We start from the raw sequence: 25,326 nt of genomic DNA on the forward strand, positions 1-25,326 counted from the left end.
ATTCTTCTATATTTCTTTCCAAGCTTTCAAATTTACCCTTCATAATATTAATGTTCTTACGTTTGACGTAAAATATCACTTTACTCCTCGAAAGAGTCATGACATGGTTAGTTTTAAGAAAAAATTCATTCCCTAGAGATATAAATCAGTTCAATGTCTAGTTAAATCTTTTGTTTTTAGTCCAAATCTTTGATTTGAAACAAATATCTTTTTTATTGTTTTTGAACTCAAAATAGATTCAACCATTATCTCAGTACATTCAGTCAATTAGTACCCATTTTAAAATTAAACAATTACATATATAGCTTAAAATCGTATATCAAATGTAGGCCTAATTACAAATTATCTTAATTAGTTCTTTGGTTAATGCCCAAATGCAAGTTAAATGGATAAAATTAGTTTAATGTCCAATTAAACATTGCATAGGCTCAAGCTTGCATCATAAAATATTAATTGAATGGCCGAAATAGAAAAGAGAAAAAAAAATCTTGTCTTTACATTAAAACCCAAATAAATAACTATAAAAATTAGTTTTTAAAAAACCTTAACTAAATGATCCTAACTCGTATAAAAAGATTACTTAATAAAAAAAATAGTTGTTGATGTCACTAGCCTTAAGAGAATTAAAAATATATATTTTAAAAAATTTAAATAGATCCGTTTGCATTGTGACTATGATGGGCCTTCCATATGGTGGTCGAATGCTATTTATCGGTATGTGTAAGATTTTATTTGAAAGAAATTAAGTTGAATTGTTAGAACTTGTGAAGTTTATAAGTTATGTCAAAAAGGTCATATTGGGAAATGTCTTTATTTGAAAGAACTTAAGTTATATATTGTTAGTACTTGTGAAGCTTTTAAGTTATATCAAAAAGGTTATATTGGGAAATGTTTTTGAATTTTTACTTTAATAAAGGAATACATGTGGAAGACTCTTATAAGTTATATCAAAAAGGTTATATTGGGAAATGTTTTTAAATTTTTAATTTAATAAAGGAATACATTTGGAAGGCTCATTATGTATGTTTTTTCACTCTATAGTTCACCATGCAATGTATTGAAGGGTTTGATGGGATGAATCTCGATTTTGCAATAATAAAATTTTCATATTAACATATAAACTGAAATTGGATTTAAATGAAAATTTGATCTTATTGAGATAACTTTCTATTAGCATAAGATATTGGAGAGATCAATGTGATTAATATATTTCAAATCTTAATTCCCCTCTCCACTACGAGATGCACTTCTAGTAAATGCTAAATGTTCATATCCATTAGCAGAAGCATCATTCTCACTGCATTGGCATTGATGATTAACACATTGAAAATGACCATGTGAACACCTAAGATCTCTACAATCCTTATCGCCCGAACATACTCCCTCAATTGTTAATACAACACCTGTGTACAAAGAGTCAGTTGAATTTGCAAGTCAATGAATAATCTTATCATCTTAAAAACATAACCCACTATTGCTTTCTTGCATTAACTAGTGAAAATAAAACATGAACAATTCAAAAAAAAAAAAACCATTGCCATTTTACTCAATCTAAAGACTAATACTCACATGAAAAATGATTAGGAAAGCCACCAAGAATGCTGCCTTTAAAGAAGTCTTATCCATATCTAATTGTTTTGAAAACCAATAAAAACTAATGAATTTATTTTGTGTTGATATTTGAATTAAAATATATATGTGAAAAAAAATATCTGATATGGATTTTGATAAATAAATTTTTCTAGGATACGTTAAACAATTAAACTTGGCTTAATTAATGTTGGAAATTAAAACTTAAATTAATTAACAATAAAGAGACGAAGGTGAAACGAAAATAGTAAAGAGGAAAATAGTAACAATAAAGAAGGGAAAAGCAAAATGGTAATATTTCTGTTTATATAACTAGTTTTAGATAGAAGAGAAAATACAAACAAGTGTGAAGAAAAAAAAACAACTGAGGAGTAAAAAAAAATTAAATGAGATATATTAGCTTTAACAAGGTAATTCATAACCAATTTGGGGTATAAAATTTTGTTTTGTGAGTGTTGTAAAATTTGTGTTGTAAAGGCCCAAACCCGTATATGGGATTTAGAGCATATAATTCAGTAATAGTAAAATAAATAATACTAAAATTTATTACTTAGTGGAAGAAATTAAAGTTTTAATAGCTACATTCCTTACATGTTTACTTAAAATGCCCAATAGGGCTGTGGGAATGCTTTTGAAACTTAAACGGAGAAAAAACAAATACGATTAACCTCTACCCAAAACTAACAAAGTAGAAGAGGTAATTCTTTAACTGGTCTCTTGCTGTTCAGGATCTGGGTCTTGGTCTTGTTAATAAGAAAAGGGTGAGCTACACTAGCTCAATAAGAATATCAATGCCTTAACACTGATACGAAATATCAAAGGGTTGTAGAGAACATAAAACAACTAATTGAGCCCATTCTTAATGAAACTCGAATGCTAGTGCATTCATTATTCGTTTCGCTGAAAACATTAGCATTTTCTCGACTAACTTGTAACTTCTCAAATTCCATTAATTAAAATAAGAATCAAAATCCCAATCTAACAGTATACATTTTAATAGACATATAACGTTTAACTCCTCACCTTTCCCAAGTCAGATTTCTTACAATGTTCATCTCTATGCTATTATTTTTCTTTTCCCCACCGGTGTCGTTGGGGCTCCATAGGGATCCTCACTGCACGTGGATACAGACATTTCTTTTGTAATCAACCGACCATCCCCATACCCCGTTCAATAATGGGCGCCACAACAAACAACTGCCTCAATACCCCGTTCGGTATTAGTGACACTTATAAACTCTCAACACCTTCCGGTATGGGACTTTCCAGCCCCGTATGGCTGAGACTAACATTAACAGTAGGGTTCACCTTATGCACCAAGTCCGTACACTCTTTCTCAGGATACCCGGTAAGTGCTTTTCATTTAATCACATTAGTTCATGCATACTATTTCTTTTATTTGCTATTTAACTCCAAATGACATGCATACCTACACTGGGTCGGTATCCAGAACACCGCCTTATTTTCACTATGATTCTCGACGGTTTTAGATCTCAGATTTCTTGAGTTTTCCTGATAAGATTGAATGTACATAAAAATGGCATAAAAATAAGCAAGAAACGGCAATAAAGGCAAAAATCTCACCTGGAGGTCAGCTTGGGGTTCCAGCACGACGGCACCATCGTGCTCTCCCGCCTAGTCCGCCTTCTCCGGTGGCTCTTCCTCTTAGTCAAATTAGTTTTTGCCAGTCCTTGATGGAAATCTATTTAAATCATGGTTAGGGGGTGTTTCTCGATGAAAAGAGGAGAAAATAGATTATTACTGATAGTTTTGGTCCTCGAGTGCAATGACTCAGCCGAGCTCCGCCATTCCTTCCTCACGGTTTGAATTTTTTCTCAGTTATCCTACATTGAAAACACATTAGACAGGTAAGGGCAAAGAAACAGGAAGAACGAGAATAATATTTGGCCTTTCGGAGTGTTTTCAGCATTTTGGCATGGGGGCATCGGCATTCCTCTAGTGGTTGGGTCTTCTTCTGGCCACCCTTCTTCTTCTTCTCCGGCGAGGTGTGTTGGCTAGGGTTTGGGGTTCGACCGAAAGATATGCTTAAATACCCCCTCACCTCGATCTGGGCCATCCATTCAGGCTCGTGTGGATCAACCTCAACTATTAGATCTTGCTTATTTAGGAAATAAATTTTGACCGTTCGATTAAAGACACGTGAACCGTTCGATCAAGCTTATCCGGGTAATTGATCTAGGTCGTTCGTATACTCGGGAGTGGCTCTGGGCCATTCGATTGGCTTGGCACGCGGATGACTCACGTGGCTTCCCATGTGGAACCCGTGTCGGCGTGTGTGCCATGTGGCGTGCAGAGATTTATCGTGATGCTGACTGGGTGCACACGTGGCCCGTACTTTCTCTTTTTGCAATTTACTCTTGTTTTAAAATTTTTCTTTCAAAAATCCCCCTCTTTTATTTACAGTTTGGCTCTGACTTTGAATTTTTTTTCAAAAACACCCAAAATGCATATCTCTCAAAAAAAAAAACAATAAACTTAATTAAAATTAAAAGTCATGTATTTTTATTATTAGAAAAAATATTAAAATTTACCATTCCTAGCCTAATTCTTGGGCTCGGGGCGTTACATATGTTCTTTCTATTGATAAAATTTTGAGTGTTTGTTTGATTATTAAGTTTATTTTTTTGGCAATTACAACAAAATTAAATTATCAATATGATAAGATAAAATTTTAGTTAAAAAATGTTGATGTATATAAAAATATGTATTTGAGTTATTCAAAATTTTTTAACTTTGGATTTGGGACATTAGATTGGATTTATTTATAGATATAGATTTTTTATATTAGAAGGTTTGTTAAAAGAATATTTAGTCTAACTTAAACTTAGGAGTGGTAATTAGAAGAACTAAAAGATACAAAAAAAAGATATATATATATATAAATATTTTATATGAATTTAGGATAAAATAAAATTTTTAGTAAAAAGATATTGATGTATATAAAAATATGTATTTGAGGCATTCAAGATTTTTTAACATTGGATTTGGTACATTAGATTGGATTTGAGACATTATATTGGATTTATTTATAAATCTAAAATTTTCATATTTAAAATGTGTCATATAAGAAAGTTTAATCTAACTTAAACATAAAATTAACTTTGAGAATAGGACATTAGAATGGATAGCATTTGTTTCCTATGAGTGGTAATTAGAAGAACTAAAAGATATAAAAAGATAAGATATATATAGATATTTGATATGGATTTTGATAAAATATTTTTTAGAATGAGATAGTTAAAACATATTAATGTATATAAAAATGTGTATTTGAGTCATCCAAAATATGGCCCGTATTTAAATTATGCTATCACAAATGTAGCTGAAATCATATATAAGATGTAAGCCCAGTTAGAAATTATTTTAATCAATTTTTTGGGTCAACACCCAACTACAAGTTGAATTGCTAAAATTAACCTATCATCCAACTAAAAGTTGCATTGACCAAAACTTTGTATGATATCGAAACTTTAATTGAATGACACATTGAAACCCAATTAATTGACACAATGCTGAACGTGGCCTAGCTACGAAAATTGATTTTTTAAGTCCCAAATAAATGGCCGTAGTAGTTATTGTAGCCCAAGTATCTTCACTTATTATAGCCTAACTAAATTATTCTAACATGTATTGAAAGATTATTTAGTAAATAATGAATTATCAAAGTCAATGGTTTGAAGAGAATTAACAAAACAAATCTTTCAAATATTTAAACTAGATCCTTTTTGTGTCCTATCTAGGACAGTTTTATATGATGTTTGAATCATATTAGCAGATACAATGATTAGTATAAGTTTTTATTTGAAAGAAATTAAGTTGAATTGTTAGTACTTGTTTTAGTTACTTAAAATATGCGGGTGACTGAGAATTCTGATTTAGATAATCAAAATATATTAGTTGAATTGATTTTTGTATTTGGATTGAAAAATCATTTTATTTGAAAAGTTTAAATCTAAGGAATTATTAGTTATTAAATTTTTAATGGTGTATTTTGGTTAAATTTAAGTTTTGTTTTAGGTTTATGGAATTTTTCTATAAATACGCACATTCTAATTTGTCCAACTCTAAGATAGGGGTGTCAAAAATTAGTGGGACCAGAGCATATGTCAAGTCATTAACTTCGTTTGGTATGATCTTGCATCTTGTAGATTTTTGCATTATCATATTTAATTGTGTAATGTGTGGCCTTAATAAGGACATTAAGAATTTGAGTATGAAGATTGTGATACCATATATATCACGTTACAAAAATATGCAATTGTTTCATAGAAAAACTCAAGCCATACACTACCAATAACTTGATATTAATTTTTTTATGACTAGTGTCTTATGGATCCAAAAGTTTGTTGGGCTACCTTGGATCTGGAGCGCTACAAGGACATTATCATGAATTGGTCGAAAGTTAAAATAAGAATATAAATTATAAGTTATATGAATTATATTATGTCAAGAAAAATTCTTGATTGTTACTTCAATAAAGGGTGGATACGAAGGACTTATTGTTAATGGTTTCTCACATCATAGTTCACCATGAAATACATGGAAGGGTTTGATGGGATTAATCCTATTTTTATAATAATAAAATTTTCATATTGACATATAAGTGAAAATTGGATTTAAATGAAAATATAATCTTATTAGGACAAAATTTTAGTGGTGTATGATGGTTAAGTTAAGATTTGTTTTCGGTTTATAGAATTTTTCTATAAATATGCACATTGTGATTTGTCCAACTCTAAGTTAGGGGTATCAGAAATTAGTGGGACCAGAGCATGTATCAGGTCATTGACTTTGTTTGGTATGATCTTGCTTCTTGTAGATATTTGGATTATTATATGTGATTGTGTACTGTGTGCCCTTAATAAGAACATTAGGAATTTGAGTATCAAGATTGTGATACCATAAATACCATGTTAGAAAAATGTGTAATTCTTTCATATAAAAACTCAGATCATACACTACCAATAACTTGATTTTTTTTTTTAGAGCTAGTGTGTTTTGGGTCTGAAAGTTTGTTGGGCTACCTTGGATCTGCAACAGTACAAGGACATTATCGTGAATAGGTCCAAAGTTAAAATAAGTTCTCGTATAAACTATATGTTATATGAATTACATTATGTCAAGAAAAATTTTTTATTGTTATTTCAATAAAGGGTGGATATGGAGGACTTATTATTAATGCTTTCTCACAGCATAGTTCAACATGCAATACATAGAAGGCTTTGATGAGATTAATCCTCTTTTCACAATAATAAAATTTTCATATTGACATATAAGTCAAAATTGGATTTAAATAAAAATATAATCTTATTAGGATAACTTTTTATTCGCATAAGATATCATAGAGGTCAATGTGACTAATACATTTAAAACCTTAATTCCCTGCTCCATTACAAAGTGCACCTTTGATACATGCTGAAGTTTCATATCCATTAGTAGAAGCTCCACCGTTACTGCATTGACATTTACGATCAACACATTGAAAGATGCCATGTTGGCACCTAAGATCTCTACAATCCTTATCGCTTGAACATACTCCCTCAATCCTTAATATAACAACCGCATACAAAAAGTCTGTGGTACTTGCAAGTAAATGAAATAATATATAATCTTATAAACTTAACCCATTTTTGCTTTCATACATCTACAATTGAAACCTAAGCATGAATTATTTAGAAAACAAATAACCAATCTTCATTTTACTTAATTTAAAGATTGATACCCACATGAAGAAATGATTAGCAAAGCCACCAAGATGTCGCCTTCAAAGAAGTCTTGCCCATATCTACTTATTTCGAAAACTAATCAAAACTATTAGATCTATATTGTTGTTATGTTTGAATTAAGCTCAAAATGGATTTATTTATAGACCTAGAATTTTATATTTAGAAGATGTTACATAAGAATATTTAATCTAATTGAAACATAAATTTAATTTTGGATATGAGATTTTAGATTGGATTCCATTTTTTTCCCTATGAGTGGTAATTAGAAGAAGAAATAAAGGATATGAATATAATAAGGTATACTTAGATATAAAAAAATATCTCTTGGATTTTGACTTAGAATTTTATACTTAGAAGTGTTATATAAAATTAAAACATTAAATTTAATTTTGGATAGGAATTTTAGATTGGATTGCATTTTTTTTCTATGATTGCTAATTAGAAGAAGAAATAAAGAATATGAATAAAATAAGGTACACTTGACATAGAAAAATATCTCTAAGAGTTTGAGCTAGAATTTTATACTTAGAAGGTATTATATAAAATTAAAACATAAATTTAATTTTGGATATGAGATTTTAGATTGGATTGCATGTTTTTTTTCCTATAAGTGGTAACTAGAAGAAGAAATAAAGGATACGAATAAAATAAGATATACTTAAATATAGAAAAATATCTCGTGAATTTTGACCTAGAATTTTATACTTAAATGTGCTATATAAGAATGTTTAATCTAATTGAAACATAAATTTAATTTTGGATATAGGATTTTAGATTAGATTGCTTTTTTTTTTTTCTTATGAGTGGTAATTAGAAGAAGAAATAAAAGATATGACAAAATAAGATATACTTGGATACAAAAAAATATCTCTTGGATTTTGATCTAGAATTTTATACTTAGAAGGTATTATATAAAATTAAAACATAAATTTAATTTTGGGTATGAGATTTTAGATTGGATTGCATTTTTTTTCCTATGAGTGGTAATTAGAAGAAAAAATGAAGGATATGAATAAAATAAGGTATCCTTAGATGTAGAAAAATATCTCCTAGATTTTGAAATATATATTTTTAAAGATAAGATAAAATTTTTAGTTACAGTCGATGTATGATAAAATGGAAATTTTTATTTTGTTTTTTTTTTAGAAAAAGAATTATTAGAACAAAATCAATGACTTAACTAAAGAGAAAATAATTAAAAAACTCTTTAACAAACTTTTAATTGCAGATAATTAAGATAACATATTAAAAAAGATAAGAATATAATAAAAGAAGAACTAAAATAGAACAAAAAAATTAAAGATACTCTTTTATTCTATTCAACACAAATAAAATGCATTGCAACATTAAACTATATTAAAAGAAATTTTCCAACTAAACTCACCAGCTAATATTCGTTTCACTACCAAAATATATTTACATTAATGAATTAAAAACAAACAATTTCATCTTTATTTTATGATAATCATCAATAAAGTTTCAAATAAGAGAGGGTTGCTTGTTTTCTCTATCACGAACCATACTCCATCTTATAAAATAGTGATTGGAGCATATTTACTTAAATCACATAAACTCGAGTTAAGCAAAATAACTTAACTTTATTAATCATAATAGAGTCGCAGAAGCGTTACATCCCTTAAATGTAAAACATAAACATATATACGATCTTACTTATATTAATAAACAAAAGCATGGGACAGTAATCTTAATCTTAGAGCCTAGTTTCAAAATTTTTCTCCGTATCACCGCTTACTCTGCAGTGGTATCTTTGATATTTGGCGTGTGATAGGAATGTGAGATAAAATATCTCAATAAACGATATTATACAATCACAGTATAATACATACAATATATAGTTTCTTTACACACAATAAAACATATATCATATAATATTTCTAAAATAGATATACAAATCAGAAGACGAATGCACAAAATAGAAAACAGATTCACAATTGCTTCGTTGAATACTTCCTAACAATTATGAATGATTAATCAGTTACTATACGTTATGCGTAGGCACACATACTTATCACTGATTCTCTATATACTCGAACACGGAATGGTATATATGAGTTCTTTGAAACACTGTTACCCTCCAAATATTAAACGGTTAGGGCACGCAAATCAGATTGTTTTTCCATACACCTAAACACATAATAGTTATGTATGGGTAGACATTTATCACTTCGCCAATACACTCAAATATATTGAAGTCTACCATAATTCAGGTGTTTTCAGAACAACTCTTTTTCATAATGAGTGATGCACACATATCAAAATCATATTTTGAAAACAAAAAGAAAAATAATACTTATATAAAAGTAAAACTTTAACAAATACTTAGCAAATACGAAAGACAAATCGAACACTTTCACATTTTTATACTAAAAACACGTAAAATACTTTAAAATTACGTAGGCTAATGAATCCATAATATCCACTTACCTTATGTTATTCGCAGTCGTAATCTTAATTTCGATAGAGTTCTGACTTTATTTATGATATTTTTCTCTAAAAAGTCTAGCAGAATTTTGGGGTGATTTTTGGTCACTTTCTTGACTCAAAAATTCCAACACAATACTTGAAAAACTTATCTCGAAAATTAAAGAGAAATCAAATTTTAAAACTTAAGAAAAGACTTATCTTTCTAACAGTTTATAACCTTCTTTTGAGTGTGAGCCTTCCTCCTCTTATCTTTCTCTTCATTTACTCTCACAAATTTAGCAAAGTTTTTTCAAGGTTTTTATTTAAAATTTGTCTCAGTACTCTCAAAAATCATACACTTCGTATTCTTTTCCTCACCTTTATGTTTCTCACTATTTTCTCTCATTCGAAATATCTCTTTCTCCTTTCTCCCATCCCCTATTTATAGGAGTGGGGAGCCACAAGAGAAAGGTTGCCACCATTCTGTCATAACATTTCATCTAAAAGTTAACGCATTTCATCATGTCACTTTATCTAAAAGATTATCACTTTTCACATACTGCTTTAGCTAAAACGTCTTTTCACATACCACTTCATATAAAAGGTTACCACTTTTCATTTTTGTTATGTTACTTAATCTAAGAGTTACCACTTTTCACATGTCATTTCATCTAAAAGTTATCACTTTCCATTATGTCACATCATCTAAAAGTTACCACTTTTTATTATACTATTTCATCTAAAAGGTTCTCACTTTTTTCCATGCATCTTCATGTTTATTCTAGCTCCTTCATCCTTTTCCATCCTTTTTTTTCCTTTGTCTCTAAACTATGTCCTTAATCTTATTATATATTTTTAAACACATATAAAGGCTAAATTAAACATATCAAACATAAAAAGTTAACTCGGGGGTATTTTCAAGCTATCACATCCTCTTCCCCTTAAAAAAATAAATTTGGTCCTCCAAATTAGACTTACCAGTGGTCATAAACAAATGTGGGTATTTGGACTTCATTTCCTCTTCTAGATCCCATGTGGCTTCTTCAGTTGAATGATGATGCCATAATACCTTTACTAAAGAGATTATCTTGGATCGTAATATACTTTCTTTGTGATCTTCTCTCTGTACAGGAAGCTCAATATAGGATAGGTTATCTTGAAGTGCAAGGGGCTTATGTCAGAGTACATGCGATGGATCTAGGTGATATTTCTTCAGTATCGACACATAAAATATATTATGTATGTTGGCTGACTCAGGTGGCAATGCTAAATGGTAGACGATAGCTCCATCTAGGACTGAGTTTTTCTTTCCTCCCAAATCTCATGATCCCTTTAATTGGTGAGATTTTAAAAAATACATGGTTGTCTACTTCGAATTTTAAATCTCTTCTCTAATTTTTGACATAACTTTTATGCCTACTTTGAGTTGTTAAAAGATGTTTTCTTATCAATTTCACCTTCTCTATAGTTCTTTCCACTAATTCAAGTCTAACCAGTTTTCATTCTCCAACTACTTCCTAACAAATAGGTGATCTGTAGGCTCTTCCATACAAAGCCTCATAGGTTGCCATTTGAATGTTGGACTGATAGCTATTGTTATACGCAAACTTAATTAGAGGCAAATGATCGTCCCAATTACCTCTCAATTTAATGATGCAGGCTCGTAGCGTATCTTCTAGAATTTGGATTGTCCGTTCTGATTGACCATCCATCTGAGGATGGAGAACCGTACTTAAGGATAGCTTGGTCCCTATAACATTATGTAAACTTGTCCAAAATCTTGAAGTAAAGTGGAGATCTCGACTGGAGACAATTAATACTAGAATTCTATACAATCTCACAATCTCTTTGATATAGAGTTTGACAACCTTATCCAATGGGTCATTTACTCTGATAGCTAAGAAATGAGCAGACTTAGTTAGTCTATCAATGATAACCCAAATGGAATCATGCTGGGATCTTGTTTTAGGTAGAGCCATCATGAAATCTATGGTAATATGTTTCTATTTCCATTATGCTACCGACGAGGGCTGAAGTAGTCCTACTGGCCTCTAACGTTCAGCCTTCACTTGCTATAAAGTGAGACATTTGGAAACAAACTCTGTTTTATTCTTGTTCATCTCACTCCATCAGTATTTTGTCCTCAATTTTTGATAAACTTTGGTATTGCCAAGGTGCATAGCAAATCTAGAGCAGTACACTTCTTCTAATATCTCATTTTTCATATTGTTATTATTTGACACAAAATCTCTATTTCCAAACTTCAATATACCATCTTTCGATAATCTGAATTCTGGCCTAAGTCTCTTACTAACATCTTCCATAATCAACTTTAAGGTAATATCAAACTGTTGGGCTTCTCTAATCTTCTGCACCTAAATGGGTTGTACTTTTATATTGGCTAGGTATTCTCCTGATCTCTTATATAAGACATTTAGGTTCAACTTCTAGAACTCCTTTACGAATCACCATTTTGAGATTATCATGTAGGCAAGAGTGCAAGTACTTTTCCTACTAAGTGCATCTGCAACTATGTTGCCTTTTTTCGGGTAGTATAGGATCTTGCAATCATAATCCTTAAGTAAATCCATCCATCTTCTTTGGCGCATATTAGTTCTTTATGTGAGAATAAATACTTCAAACTCTTATGGCATGTGTGAATCTCAAAACTTTCACCATATAGATAATGGCATCAGATCTTTAAGGCAAAAACTATGACGGCTAGCTCTAAGTCAAGGGTAGGATAATTATGTTCATGATTCTTTAATTGTCTAGAACCATATGTTATCACTTTTCTGTGTTCCATTAACACATATCTCAATCCTCATTTTGAAGCATCACTGTAGATAGAGAATCCACCAGTACCGTTAGGAATAGTAAATACTGGGGCTGTTGTCAACCGCTTCTTCAGTTCCTAAAAACGTTGTTCACACTTATCATTCCACTCGAACTTTGTGTCCTTTCTAGTGAGCTGAGTTGGTGGAGTAGCAATCTTTGAAAAACTTTCAATAAACTTCTTCTAGTATCCTGCTAGACCGAAGAAACTTCGAACTTCAATTATAATTTTAGGCCTTTTCCAATTTACTACCACTTCTACCTTAGTTGGATCTATTGATATCCTATCCTTTGAAACTATATGTCTGAGGAAGGCAACCTCCTTTAACCAAAACTCACACTTCTTAAGACAAATGCATAAATTAGAAAACAGATTCACAATTGTTTTGTTATATACTTCATCACTATTATGGAGGATCAATCAGTTACCATATATTATGTGTAGGCACACATACTTATCATTGATTTTTCATATACCACGACATGAAACAACATACATTAGTAACTAAAATACTACTACCGCCCCGAACATAAAACGGTTAGGGCACTCGGATCAAATTATTTCCCCATACTCCCGAACATAGAATAGTTATGTATGGCTATACACTTATGATAGAACAGTTATGTATGGCTATACACTTATCACTTTGTCAATACACCCGAACACAGAACGATTAAGTATGGCCAAATTGAAGCCTACTATAGTCTAGGTATTTTCAAAACAACTCTTTTCTATAATGAGTGATGCACATATATCAAAATCATATTTCAAAAACATTTTCACATTTTTACATTGAATACATTTAAAATACTTCAAATTTACGTATGCTAATGAATCAGTAAGGCTACAATTCATTAATTCACATGACCAAATAATTTTCTGTTTGCATATTAATTTCTAATTTCATTAATCAACCGTAAATCACGCAAGACAAGTAATATATATATATATATATATCAAGGAAGCACACTTGAATCATTTAACCATTCCAGTATATTATCATGTATTTAAAGCTGTAAATTCAATAATCAGCTAAACAGGACAACAAATAAATGACTAACCAGTTCCACCTCCATTGGTAACCTGTAATTATTCTCAAAGTTTTTTAAATTACAAAAATACCATATTATCGATTATTAAGCTACAATTCTATAACAGAGAATAAGATGAGTGATTCTTATCTGAATCGGTATCCAAAACACCAAACTTTTTACTATGCCTGCTGGCGGTCCCCAGATTTCCTGAATTTTTCTACAGAGATTAAAACACGCATCACATACCTAAAAATACTCCAAAAAATTCAAAATTGGTGTTAAAAACCTTTTTTGGCCAATTTTTAAATTCTGGCACGGTGGCACCGCCGTGCTTCGGTGACGTAACCACTTTCCATAGCGGTGGTTTGCCTCAGCCTGACCATTTCTAGCAAGTTTTGGCCAGTTTCGACCGGTTCTATACCCCTCCTTGCGAGAAAACACGTTAGAGGGTCTCGGTTGGCCCAAAAAAGCCATAAAATAGAAATTTTCTAGCAGTTAGATTTTTTGGTGCGGTGGCTCAGCTGGCTCACCCTCGCGGCTGGGCATTTTTCTTCAGTCAACCATTAAAAAATAGAACGCTGAACACAATAGTGGAAAAATTGCATGAAACCGAAAATAGGAAGGGGCTCATCGGAGGAGGTTTCGGGTTTTGCCCACGATTTTCGACTCAACTACCATTTGTTTTACTCCAATTTGGCCATGGGCATGCTCAGAATCAAATTTCGAGCGGATAGGAAAATTTTTACCTTTTTTGGAGGTCGGAGGTGGCTCTGGCACGGCAACGGGCGGCGGTTGGCTCCCTTCTCCAACGACTGGTTCTTCTTCTCCGGCAGGAGATTGGCGACTAGGGTTTGGATTCGATGTGATGCAAGATATTTATACGCGTCTCATGTTAATCTGGGCCGTTTATCGCATTTGATCTTGATCGTCTGATCGTGTTTAAAGAAGAAATAAATCTAGACTGTTCATCACGATTTGATCTCGACCGTACGATCGCGTTTAAAGAGGGAATGAAGCTAGGCCATTCTTCGAATTTAATAGTGGCTATCCGATTGCACCTGAGGAGAGAACGAATCTGGACCGTCCACGCACGAGGGAATTCTTCAGGGCTGTCTGATCGCGGGGCACGCAGATTGCTAGCATGGCCTCCTGTGTGGCACTGAGTCAGCGTGTCTTGCCATGCAGTGCATTCCAGTTCGTCAAGGTTGCTGACTGGGCGGTCCTACGTGGCGCAATTTTCTTTAATTGCATTCTAATCCCCAGTTTCTGAATTTTCTTTCAAAAACACCCGCCCAACCCAAATTTTCACTCATTTTTCCTAAAATTATTTTCAACTTCATCTTCAACCTATTTTTTTCATAATTCCACATTAAATAAAATTTTATTAATTTAAAAATTAGATTTTTATATATTTTTTAAATTTTAAAATTAATCTCGGGCCAAATTCTAGGACTGGGTATTATAACTCTTCTCCCATAAAAGAAATTTGGCCTTCAAATTTGTCTCCCTCTCATTCAATCGAACATTTGGGGATACTAGGCTCTGAAGTCTTATTCTAGCTCCCATGTGACCTCTCTCTATGTGTGATTCTGCCATAGGACCTTAACGAAGGGAATGTTTTGGTTGAAAAGTACTCTGCTCTTTTAGTCCACAATACCCACCTGTACCTCCTCATAGGACAAATCCTCCTGGAGTGAAAGGGGCTCATGGGCCAAGATGTGAGAGGGTTCCAAGTTGTACTTGCATAGCATGGATACATGAAACACATTATGGACTCTGAATAGTTTTAGAGGCACAGCCAGTCTGTAGGCGGTGGTACCAAACCAACTAATTTCCTTGATAGGAATGACCTTAAGGAACACTCGATCACCTTTCTCAAATTCTAAATCCCTTCTCCGGGTATCTGCATAACTCTTCTGCCTTTTTTAAGATGTCTGGATATTCTTCTTGATCTTAACTATTTTGGCTGTAGTCTCCTCTATAAGATCTGGATCGAATAATTTTCTATCACCCACCTCTTCCAAACAAATCGACAATCTGCATGGGTGGCCATATAACACCTCGTACGGAGCCATACCGGTACGTGCTTGGTTGCTATTATTCTAGGTGAACTCTATTAAGGGTAAATGATCATCCCAATGGCTCCCAAAGTCAAGAACACAAGCTCGGATCATATGCTTCAGTGTGCGGATCGTCCTTTCTAATTGTCCATCAGTCTGAGGGTGGAATGCAGTATCAAGAGACAGTTTCATTCTCATGGCTTGTTGAAAACTAGACCAGAATCAAGAAGTGAACCTGGGTCCCCTGTCAGATACTACTATCACTGGCACTCTATGTAACCTGACTCTCTCCTGGATATACATTTTTGCTAGCTTGTTTAAAGGGTCAGTCATCTTGAGGGCCAAAAAGTGAGAAGACTTGGTGAGCCGGTCAACAATTACCCAAATGGTATCATGTCTCGAGCATGCCCTAGGCAATCGTGTCATGAAATCCATTGTGATGTGTTCCCACTTCTACTCCAAAATAGGTAATGGATAAAGTAACCCGCTTAGGCGTTGATGCTCTGCCTTGACTTACTGACACACTAGACACATGGAAATAAAGTCGGTCACCTCTATTTTTATCCTGTTCTACTAAAACCGAGATCGTATACTTTGATACATCTTAGTGCTTCCAAGATGCATGACAAACTTTGAGCTATGAGCCTCTGTCATGATATCCCTTTTCAGCTTACTATCACATAGAACACATACCCTGTCCTGAAGTCTGAGCAATCCATCGATAGAGACTCAAAATTCTGAATCTACTCATTGTTCTGCAACTTTCTTGAGGGTTGCTAGGGCGCAATCGGCGGATTGAGCTTTCTTTATTCTCTGGATCAAATCATGTTGAACAGTCAGGTGGGCCAAGCATGTAACTCTCTTCAGGTCCAAAATTCGTACCTGTTGTGCGGCCCTTACTACTCTACATTCTAAAACCATTAGGTGAGCTAATATACCTGCACTTTTTCTGTTAAGTACGTCGGCTACCACGTTGCCCTTGGCCAAATAATACAAATTTTGTAATCATAGTCCTTAAGGAGTTATATCCATTTTCTTTGATGCATGTTGAGATCCTCTTGAGTGAATATGTGTTTTAAACTTTTATGGTCGGTATAGATGTGAAAAGTCTCTCCATACAAGTAATGGTGCCAAGTTTTTAGGGTGTGGATAATTGCAGCAAATTCTAAGTTGTGGGTGGGGTAATTTTTGTCATAACTCTTCAACTGCCTAGACCCATAGGCTATGACCTTCCCATACTGCATCAGAATACAGCCCAGCCCTAGGTAGAAGGCATCACTATAAAGTGTATATCCATATGTCCCACTCGGCAAGGCCAACATAGGTGCAGTAGTCAACTGCTTTTTTAGTTTTAAAAAGCTCCTTTCACAGTCCTCGTTCCACTCAAACTTGACGTTCTTCTTTGTGAGTCAAGTCAAAGGAGCAGCTAGGCTAGAAAATTATGCTAGCAAATGGGATAATTTTGTGGCAGAGTGTAAAACAGTCTATTACTGCTTCATCCACAATAGAGGCTAAGTTTATAGTATGTTTTGAAGCCTCAAGTCATGCTTTGTGGTTGTAGAATTTCATTTCAGGACTTGGTGTTGTTGACTCTATTGCCAAGCCACTAAGAATATTTTGTGATAATACTACAGCTGTTTTCTTCTCTAAGAATTGTAAATATTCTAGTGGATCCAAACACCTAGATTTAAAGTATTTAATTTTTAGAGAAAGAGTCTAAAAACAACAAGTGTCGATTAAAAATATTAGTACCACACTTATGATTGTTGATCCATTGACTAAAGGGCTACCTCCAAAGATGTATGCAGAACATGTTGTAAGGTTAGGTCTTTTGAGTAATTTATAATATGACAATGGATATTTCAGTGGTTAAATAATTGACATTTTTTGCATTAAAGTCTGTTTCTATTATTTTTTATTTTCAATCATGGGTGCACAATGTAGCATTTAATTAACAGGGAATGTCTTGAGAAGACAAATTATAGAGGCTATTGTGGCATTATGGATTGAATTAGTAAAGGTTATTGGTGTGTGGTGCATAGAAGGAAATGTGACATTAAAGTCATGTGACCGTTATAATTCACATTTATAATCTAAGTTATTTCAGTATTTTGGTATAGTAGTTTTAGGCTTATTGGATGATTTTATTGCAATCACGTATCAAATTTATTTTATTAATAAATATATTTTAGTATAAAATGTATATATATTATAGTATTCATAATCGGTTTTGTGGGTCAAGTGAGAGAATGTTAATTTCAGCAATTAAGTGGATGACCCATTAACTTAGTATTTTATTTTTTCATCCACTTATAGCGGTTGAAGCCAACTTAAAGGACACCCAAAATAATAGATAAGCGTTATAAAGAAAAAAATACATTGATGGAGTGGGTAACCTTAAAATAAATTATAGAATTATTGTATTTTATGGGTATTAATCTACAATAATAAAAACGGTTATCAACACATTCAATTACCTTGAATGTCTTTTGGCCTCTCCTCTCATCTATAAAAGCAGCACAAATTTCTCTTTCAAGGTGTCTTCCATCAACTAAAATTACAATTTTTTGTCTATAATAGTTAGATAAAGAGAAGAAGTGAGTCAGATAATTAATGTTATCTCCAAGGGGTTTCTCAATCATGCTATGACTGCATCATATCAGAACAGTATATAGCTCTAACTTTCTGTTATCTTTCTTTTCTTAAGATGTGTTGAATTCAATAAAGAGATGACTTCTGTATAAAAGTTTCTTACATATACAAAATCTCCCACTCGGCCACACAAGCCACACTAGCCACAATATATTACCACATCAACATATCTTTCACGCTTCATAGAGGATATGAGGTGTGCAACCAAAAAGCAACAAGTAGTGTTATATTAAGTCACCATCTAACTAATATATCATGAGGTCGACTTAGACTCATCCCAGTCGCCATCCCAGTTTGTATATGAATATCCTTTCAACCTTCAGTCCCCTCCTTGATAACAGAGGATTAGGTCACTTATTCCATGAAGGTAGCGCAAGATTCTCCTGACTGCTTGCTAATGAGCAAGTCCAGGGTTGCTTTGATAACGACTTACCAAACCAACCGCAAAATAAATGTTCGGCCGTGTACACAACATAACATACATCAAACTGTCTATTGCACTAGCATAAGGAATGTTGTTCATTTTCTTTTTCTCTTTATCTGTCTTTGGGCACTAGTCAAGGCCAAAGGTTAGATACTTCTCAACAGGAGTGTCAACGGGTGTTGATTAATACATCAAAAATCATTTGAAGACTTTCTTAATATATCCTTCTTGGCACAGTCTTAAAAGATTCTTAGGACCGTCTCTCATTATTTCTACGCCAGAGACAAACCTGGCTTTACCCATGTCCTTCATCTCAAAAACAGAAGACAACCACTCCTTAATGGCATTGATCATTTCCATGTTTTTTTCCAACTAATAGTATGTCATCAATGCATAAGCAGAGAAACATAATCCCTCCCATTGTTTTCTTAACATACACACAATGGTCTTCATCTACCATGGACAAACCAAACGAAGTAATGACTTTATGAAATTTGAAATACCATTATCTGGAAGACTGCTTAAGACTATATATGGATCTTTTAAGACAACAAACTTTATTTTCTTGACCTTTTGAGACAAACCCAATAGGTTGATCCATATATATTTCTTCCTTAAGTGTACCATTGAGGAAAGCAGTTTTAACATCCATTTGAAATAACTCTAACTCCAAATGGGCAACCAAGGCTAGAAGGAGGTGAATAGAGGTAAATCTAACCACAGGAGAAAAAGTCTCTTTATAGTCTATATCCTCAATTTGGGTAAAACCTTTTACCACTAGTCGGGTCTTAACCTTTTCAATTGATCCATCCGCTCCATGTATTATCTTGAAAACCTACTTGTTTTCAATTGATTTACGTCGATGCAGGAGATTAATTAGTTCTCAAACCTTATTTCTCGTCAATGAGTCCATCTCATCCCTCATGCCATCAATCCACTCTTTACTATTTGGTGAATTCACAGCCTCCTTAAAGGAGGTGGGTTCCTCAATTTCTAAAAGAGTGCATAAGAAAATTTCTCATTCGATTTGAAAATATCGTCGATAAATTTTTCCATGTTCACTCTTTTGGATTCTAGGACCTTCATCACCTACCTGACTAGATGACGAAGACTAACCTCATGTTCCAAGCTCAGATCTTGAGGACTAACCCCATTTTCTGGTGGATTATCATTTGTAGGCAAGTTTTCACCATCTAGAATAATAAGATCACTCCCACTATCTCTTTTATTTGGTGGAATATCACTATTTTTGGTGACTTGGTAGGTTTTCAATGCCTCCCCCTCAACAATAGATAATTGCATGTCCTCCTGTAACTCATACAGCTTGAGATTCTCTTTTATTTCACCAATGCTTCGGAACTCGTCCTCAAGGAAATCAACATTGTGGGAGTCAATTTCAGTCATGCCACCATTCGGGTGCTCTCCAAACAATACATATCCTTTTAAATGTTCAGGATATCTGATGAACACCATCTTAGTTGCTCTTAGACTTAGTTTTTCGTGCTTATGGATTGGGTTATGCACATAGCCCGCCGGCCCCCAAGGATGTAAATGATCCAAAATGGGCTTCTTGTCATTCCATAACTCATATAGAGTGACGGGTATACTTTTACTTGGTATACAGTTAAGGATGTAGGTTGTCGTAAGCAACGCATCTCCGTAAAAATTATTAGAGAGATTGGCATGTGCCATAATCGATCTAACCATGTCTAGTAATATACGATTTCTTCCCTCTACAACACTATTTTATTGCAGAGTATGGGAAATTGTAAGTTGCCTACGTATACCATTTTTCTCACAATATTTTTTGAACATATCAAAAAGGTATTCATGACCACGATCAATTTGAAGAGCCTTTACTCTTCGATCCATTTGATTTTCCACTTTCACTATAAAACATTTGAACATATCTAGCGCTTCATAGCGAAGAGAAATCAGATACACATATCTCTATCATGAATAGTCATCTATAAAAATGAGAAAGTATATGGAACCATGACGTGTTTCGATATTTAAAGGCTCGTTAATATCAAAATGAATTGAAGTCTTTACTCTTTAACGCCCTTGAAGTCTTACCAAAAGGCTTTTTATTTATTTTACCGGCTAAGCATGCCTCACATTTAGGCAATTTAACCTTAGTAAGTTGGTCCAGAAGACCTTCCTTAACCAGTCTACTCATTTGGTCTTGGCCAATATGACCAAGTGTAGCATTCTATTTAACATATTCAGAATCACAGTCAAAGTAAGAAACATAAGCAAGTATATAATTATTATATATATTATCATCTAAGTCAAGAATAAAGAAATTGTTTCTTAAAGACCCATGACCAAATACATCGCCATGATATAAAATATCTAAAGTACCAGGCTTAAAATTAAAAGAAAAATTCAATTTCAATAAGAAAACAACTGAAAGTAAACAACATCGCATCCCAGGTGCATAGAGAGTATCATGAAGGAGTAAAGTACTTCCTTCACGTAGCTTGAGCTGGTGTGTTTCGATTCCAAGGACATCCTCTTCGTTGTTGTTGCCTAATACAATAGTTTTCGAACCCACTGGGACACGATGGTAGTCCACATATCTAACTCGATCTTGAACTACATATTTGCTTGCTCCTGTGTCTACAATCCAATTAGGAAAAGAATTAGCAACTAATGCATGGAAACAAACAAATAAATTAAGAGGTAAAATAGAGAAAGGTATCTTTGGCTCGGAACAATCACGAATAAGGTGACCCTTGTTACCATAATTGTAGCACTTCATATGCACTACATTTTTCTCTTTATGGCCCTTAGTCTTATGTTGTTTGGCCACACCACCTTTAGGTCCATTGGCTTGAAATGGTGTCCGACCTATCTTAAATTACTTGGTACGATTAGGCTTGTTTCCCTTGGGTCTGACCCCATGGGCAACATGTGCCACATTGGTAGGATTAAACACCTTTTGACGCTCAACTTCCATCTCAATGTGCCTATCAATTTCATAGAAAGTATTAATATGTTTACTATGAACTATCAGGAATTTAAAACTTTTCCAATATTCATGTTCATCTGGAAGTGAATGAATCACATCCAGAACCTATTCCGATCTCTTATGTCACGCCCTCCAGCCCTAAAGTCACGAATCATAACACTCATGACACATAATTGTTCAGCTTTACCATGCTTTGGATCCATTTCATATTTCATCCACTTTAAATCCAACGTACGGAGCCTTGTAGCGGATGTCTGGCCATAAGTGACCTTAAGCTTGTACCACATGTCTTTGGCCGTAGAACAACTCTCAAACTCTCAAATGAGATTGTGATGCATGCAATACAACATAGTATAGTGCATAACGATCCATCTTGGAACATTCCTGATATGCAGCCATATCATCATTGTACTGATCACTATCGATATTTTTTGGCTCAGGTACAATATTGGTCAAGATTTCTAAAACCTTGTGCTCAATAAAAAGATACTAAATATTCCTATGCCATATATCATACTTTGTTCTATAACTTTCCGTTGGTGGACAAATTAGTAATCAACTAGTGGTACAATGACTCTCAGAATGTTTAAATGCATTTAATGTGAACTTTTTAAGCATATTATCATCCAAAAGGTTAAATACAAAACTCATAAAGAAATGGATATAAAATGTAGAAAGCTAATACTAAATGTTTTAGATACTATATCTTTGAGTAATTATAGCACCAGACAAAAATTATTCATTTGATTGACATAAAAATTTTACAAATATCTTTCTTAACAAGTCTAGTTCATACCTGAAACTCAAAGAAGAGAAGGATAGGATAGGTGAAGTGAGGTTTTCTGCTCCTTTTTTTCTCGATCCTTTTCGGCAACTCCATAGAGTTAAGGTTAAGCCTGTTAGTACGCAAACTATGTTTGCCACAACCTATTTAATATTGTGAAGGACATGAAGAATGAGTAACCCCCACCCCAATTTACAAGTCTATTGAATATGGTCCTCATCTCAAGATGAAACCGCGTATTCTTAATTCATAAACATAAATTATGGTTAATGCGAGAAGTCATAAGTTGGTGAATTTTCACAAAAAAAGTTTTGCAATAATTTTAATATCTTCAACAATATTATTCCCTGTTGAATAAAATAAAATTTGTTTTAATTCTTTTTCTCTATTTTGTTTCTTCTCTATTTTCATATTTATCTTTTTCTTATGTGGTGTCATGATTTTTTACAATTGAAAAAAATATTTCGTGATTTAAATTCTCATTGTCGTCTATTTTATTAAATATTTGATAGTATTATAATTGATACATTTCTATTGAAATGAGAAAAAAGAACTCAATTTTTTTGCGGATAACTTGTCTCCTTGCAAAAAAAAAAGAACAAACTCATATACGAATTTATAGATGTGATATTTTGTGTTCAAAAGTTTTTTATTAACCTAATTAAATCTATTTCATAAAATCCATTTGAGATATTCATTTGAGATATTTTTCTACCTCTAGACATATCCTATTTTATTAATTTCCTTTAACTATTTTTATAGTTACCAGTTATAAAGAAAATTTAATCAATCCAAAATTAATATCCAAAGTTAAAAATATAATCCAATCTGATCCAATCTGATCCAAAATTCATATCCAAAATTAAAAAAATACAATCCAATCCAATCCAAAATTCATATCTAAAATTAATTTTATATTGAAATTAACATGAATATTCTTGTTTAAAACATTTTAAATATAAAAAGGTTAATCTATAAATATATCTAGTTTCAGCTTAACTAAAACATCAAAATATTATAAATTGAATAGTTTTTATTGGCTTTAAAACATTTAAATATGGGGAAGACTTCTCTAAATGTAGAATTATTGGTTGCTATTATTATCATTAACTCATGTGAGTCTCATTAAATTGAGTATAGAGTACAACTATTTTTTTTAGTAATTCATGCTTAGTTCTTATTTGTGTATGTTTAAATACATTATTGGGTTATAATTATAATATTAATGTATTATTTTATTGATAAAAAATTCCATCAACTCTCTGTACACAGGTATCATATTAAGAATCAGTGGAGCTTGTTCAAGTGATAAAGATTGTGGTCATGTTAAGTGCTCCTATGGTCACGTTCATTGTAAAGATAATCAATGTCAATGCATAGATGATGCTACTTTAAACAATTGGTTTAAACCTTCACCATGTCCAAAAAGTTCTCTTTCAAGTGGAGAAGGTGGAGAAAGGCATTAGGGCTTAATATTTACATCATATTGATCTCTCTTATGTCATATACAGTTAAATCTTTAAACTAATAAAATTATGTCTTTATTTGGATCCAATTTGGACTTATGCATCGGCATGAATATTTTTGCAATTATGAAATTAGAATTAATTCCATCAATGTGGTTCAAATTTATCATGTTAACCTATAAAATAACAAAACATACGAAGCAAGTCCATCACTTTTGCCCCTTTCATGATGTAAGCACAAGAAATTTTCTTATTATCGTGTTATTCTTACAACTTATTTCATATGCGTTTTTATTTTGACTTCCAAGCCATTCAAAACTATGTGTCCTTAATTACAATCCTTTGACACTACTGAAACTATTAATCAAAATTTTACTAGATTTTAAACGAATTAACGTTTGATTTAAAATTTTGATTAATTGAAGTATTGTTAAAGTTTGCTACAATATCGACAATTATGGGAATGAAAAATTTTCATTCGTTAAAGATCCTAAGTATGTTCTTGTATAGTTATGAGATTATGAAATTTTGATTATTTTCTCACCACTTGAAATATAGAAAAGCCATGCACATGTTTGGTGCAATATTTTATAAAAGTGTTGTTGTCCATTTTGATGGGTAACTAATCAAAGGACATTATTGATTGTTGTTAACTCCCACACTAACATTTCAACTGTATTACAAGAATACATAAGCATAAGAAAAGCGTAACTTGTACTTAGCAAGTTACTTAGTTTAATACCTATGAAAAAATATAATTTGATTACAAAGACAAGTACTAATAATCTCACTTAATTGCTTCCAATAAAACATAGCAAAAGTCACTACTTTGACTAACACCATTCATGCACCATATGGAGCACATATATTTTAGTCACCAAAAGGAATCTTGATTAAGCTTTTAAAATATTTTCTCAATTCTCTTGAAGTCGTTGACATTGACACCTCACTTTTTAACTATATAGTCTTTTAATATGTATTAGTATAATTAAATTTTGTTGTTAATCCTAATTTAAGAAATTCAACTAGAGCTTAGAATTACAACATTTATTTGGGAATTTGCGGAATTAATTCTTGTAGTTGGGTGACATAAAACATAGTATCATTTAGGATTTCACTATAAGTATAAAAAATATTGCACTTCTCTTGCCTCCATTTAATTAAAATGTTAGTTATCACGCAAAGCTTCATTCTTGGATATGTTCAATTTGACGCTAGCATGATTTTAGACACTTAAGTTGTGTTCTAGTATTAACCAAAGAACTTTGTCGAGGCCGTTTGCTGGCTTTGAATCTAATATCTACATGTAATATAAGGTTTTTAGCTATATTTATG

The 25,326-nt window shown here is 32.5% G+C and overlaps 1 protein-coding gene across 1 annotated transcript; it reads right to left on the minus strand.

Annotated features, from left to right (window-relative positions):
* Window positions 1-1,218: 1,218 nt before the first annotated feature.
* LOC148240231 (uncharacterized) lies at window positions 1,219-20,459 on the minus strand. Its single transcript, XM_088212101.1, has 3 exons — window positions 19,884-20,459; window positions 19,057-19,139; window positions 1,219-1,297 (listed from the first exon to the last, which is right to left on the minus strand). Exons 1-3 carry the CDS (start codon window positions 20,457-20,459, stop codon window positions 1,219-1,221), a joined length of 738 nt encoding a protein of 245 aa, XP_088068227.1.
* Between the last annotated feature and the right edge of the window lie 4,867 nt (window positions 20,460-25,326).

This window comes from Carica papaya, chromosome 9 (assembly GCF_054855325.1).
Source record: "Carica papaya isolate Zhongbai chromosome 9, ASM5485532v1, whole genome shotgun sequence".
In the NCBI taxonomy this organism is placed as follows: Eukaryota; Viridiplantae; Streptophyta; class Magnoliopsida; order Brassicales; family Caricaceae; genus Carica; species Carica papaya.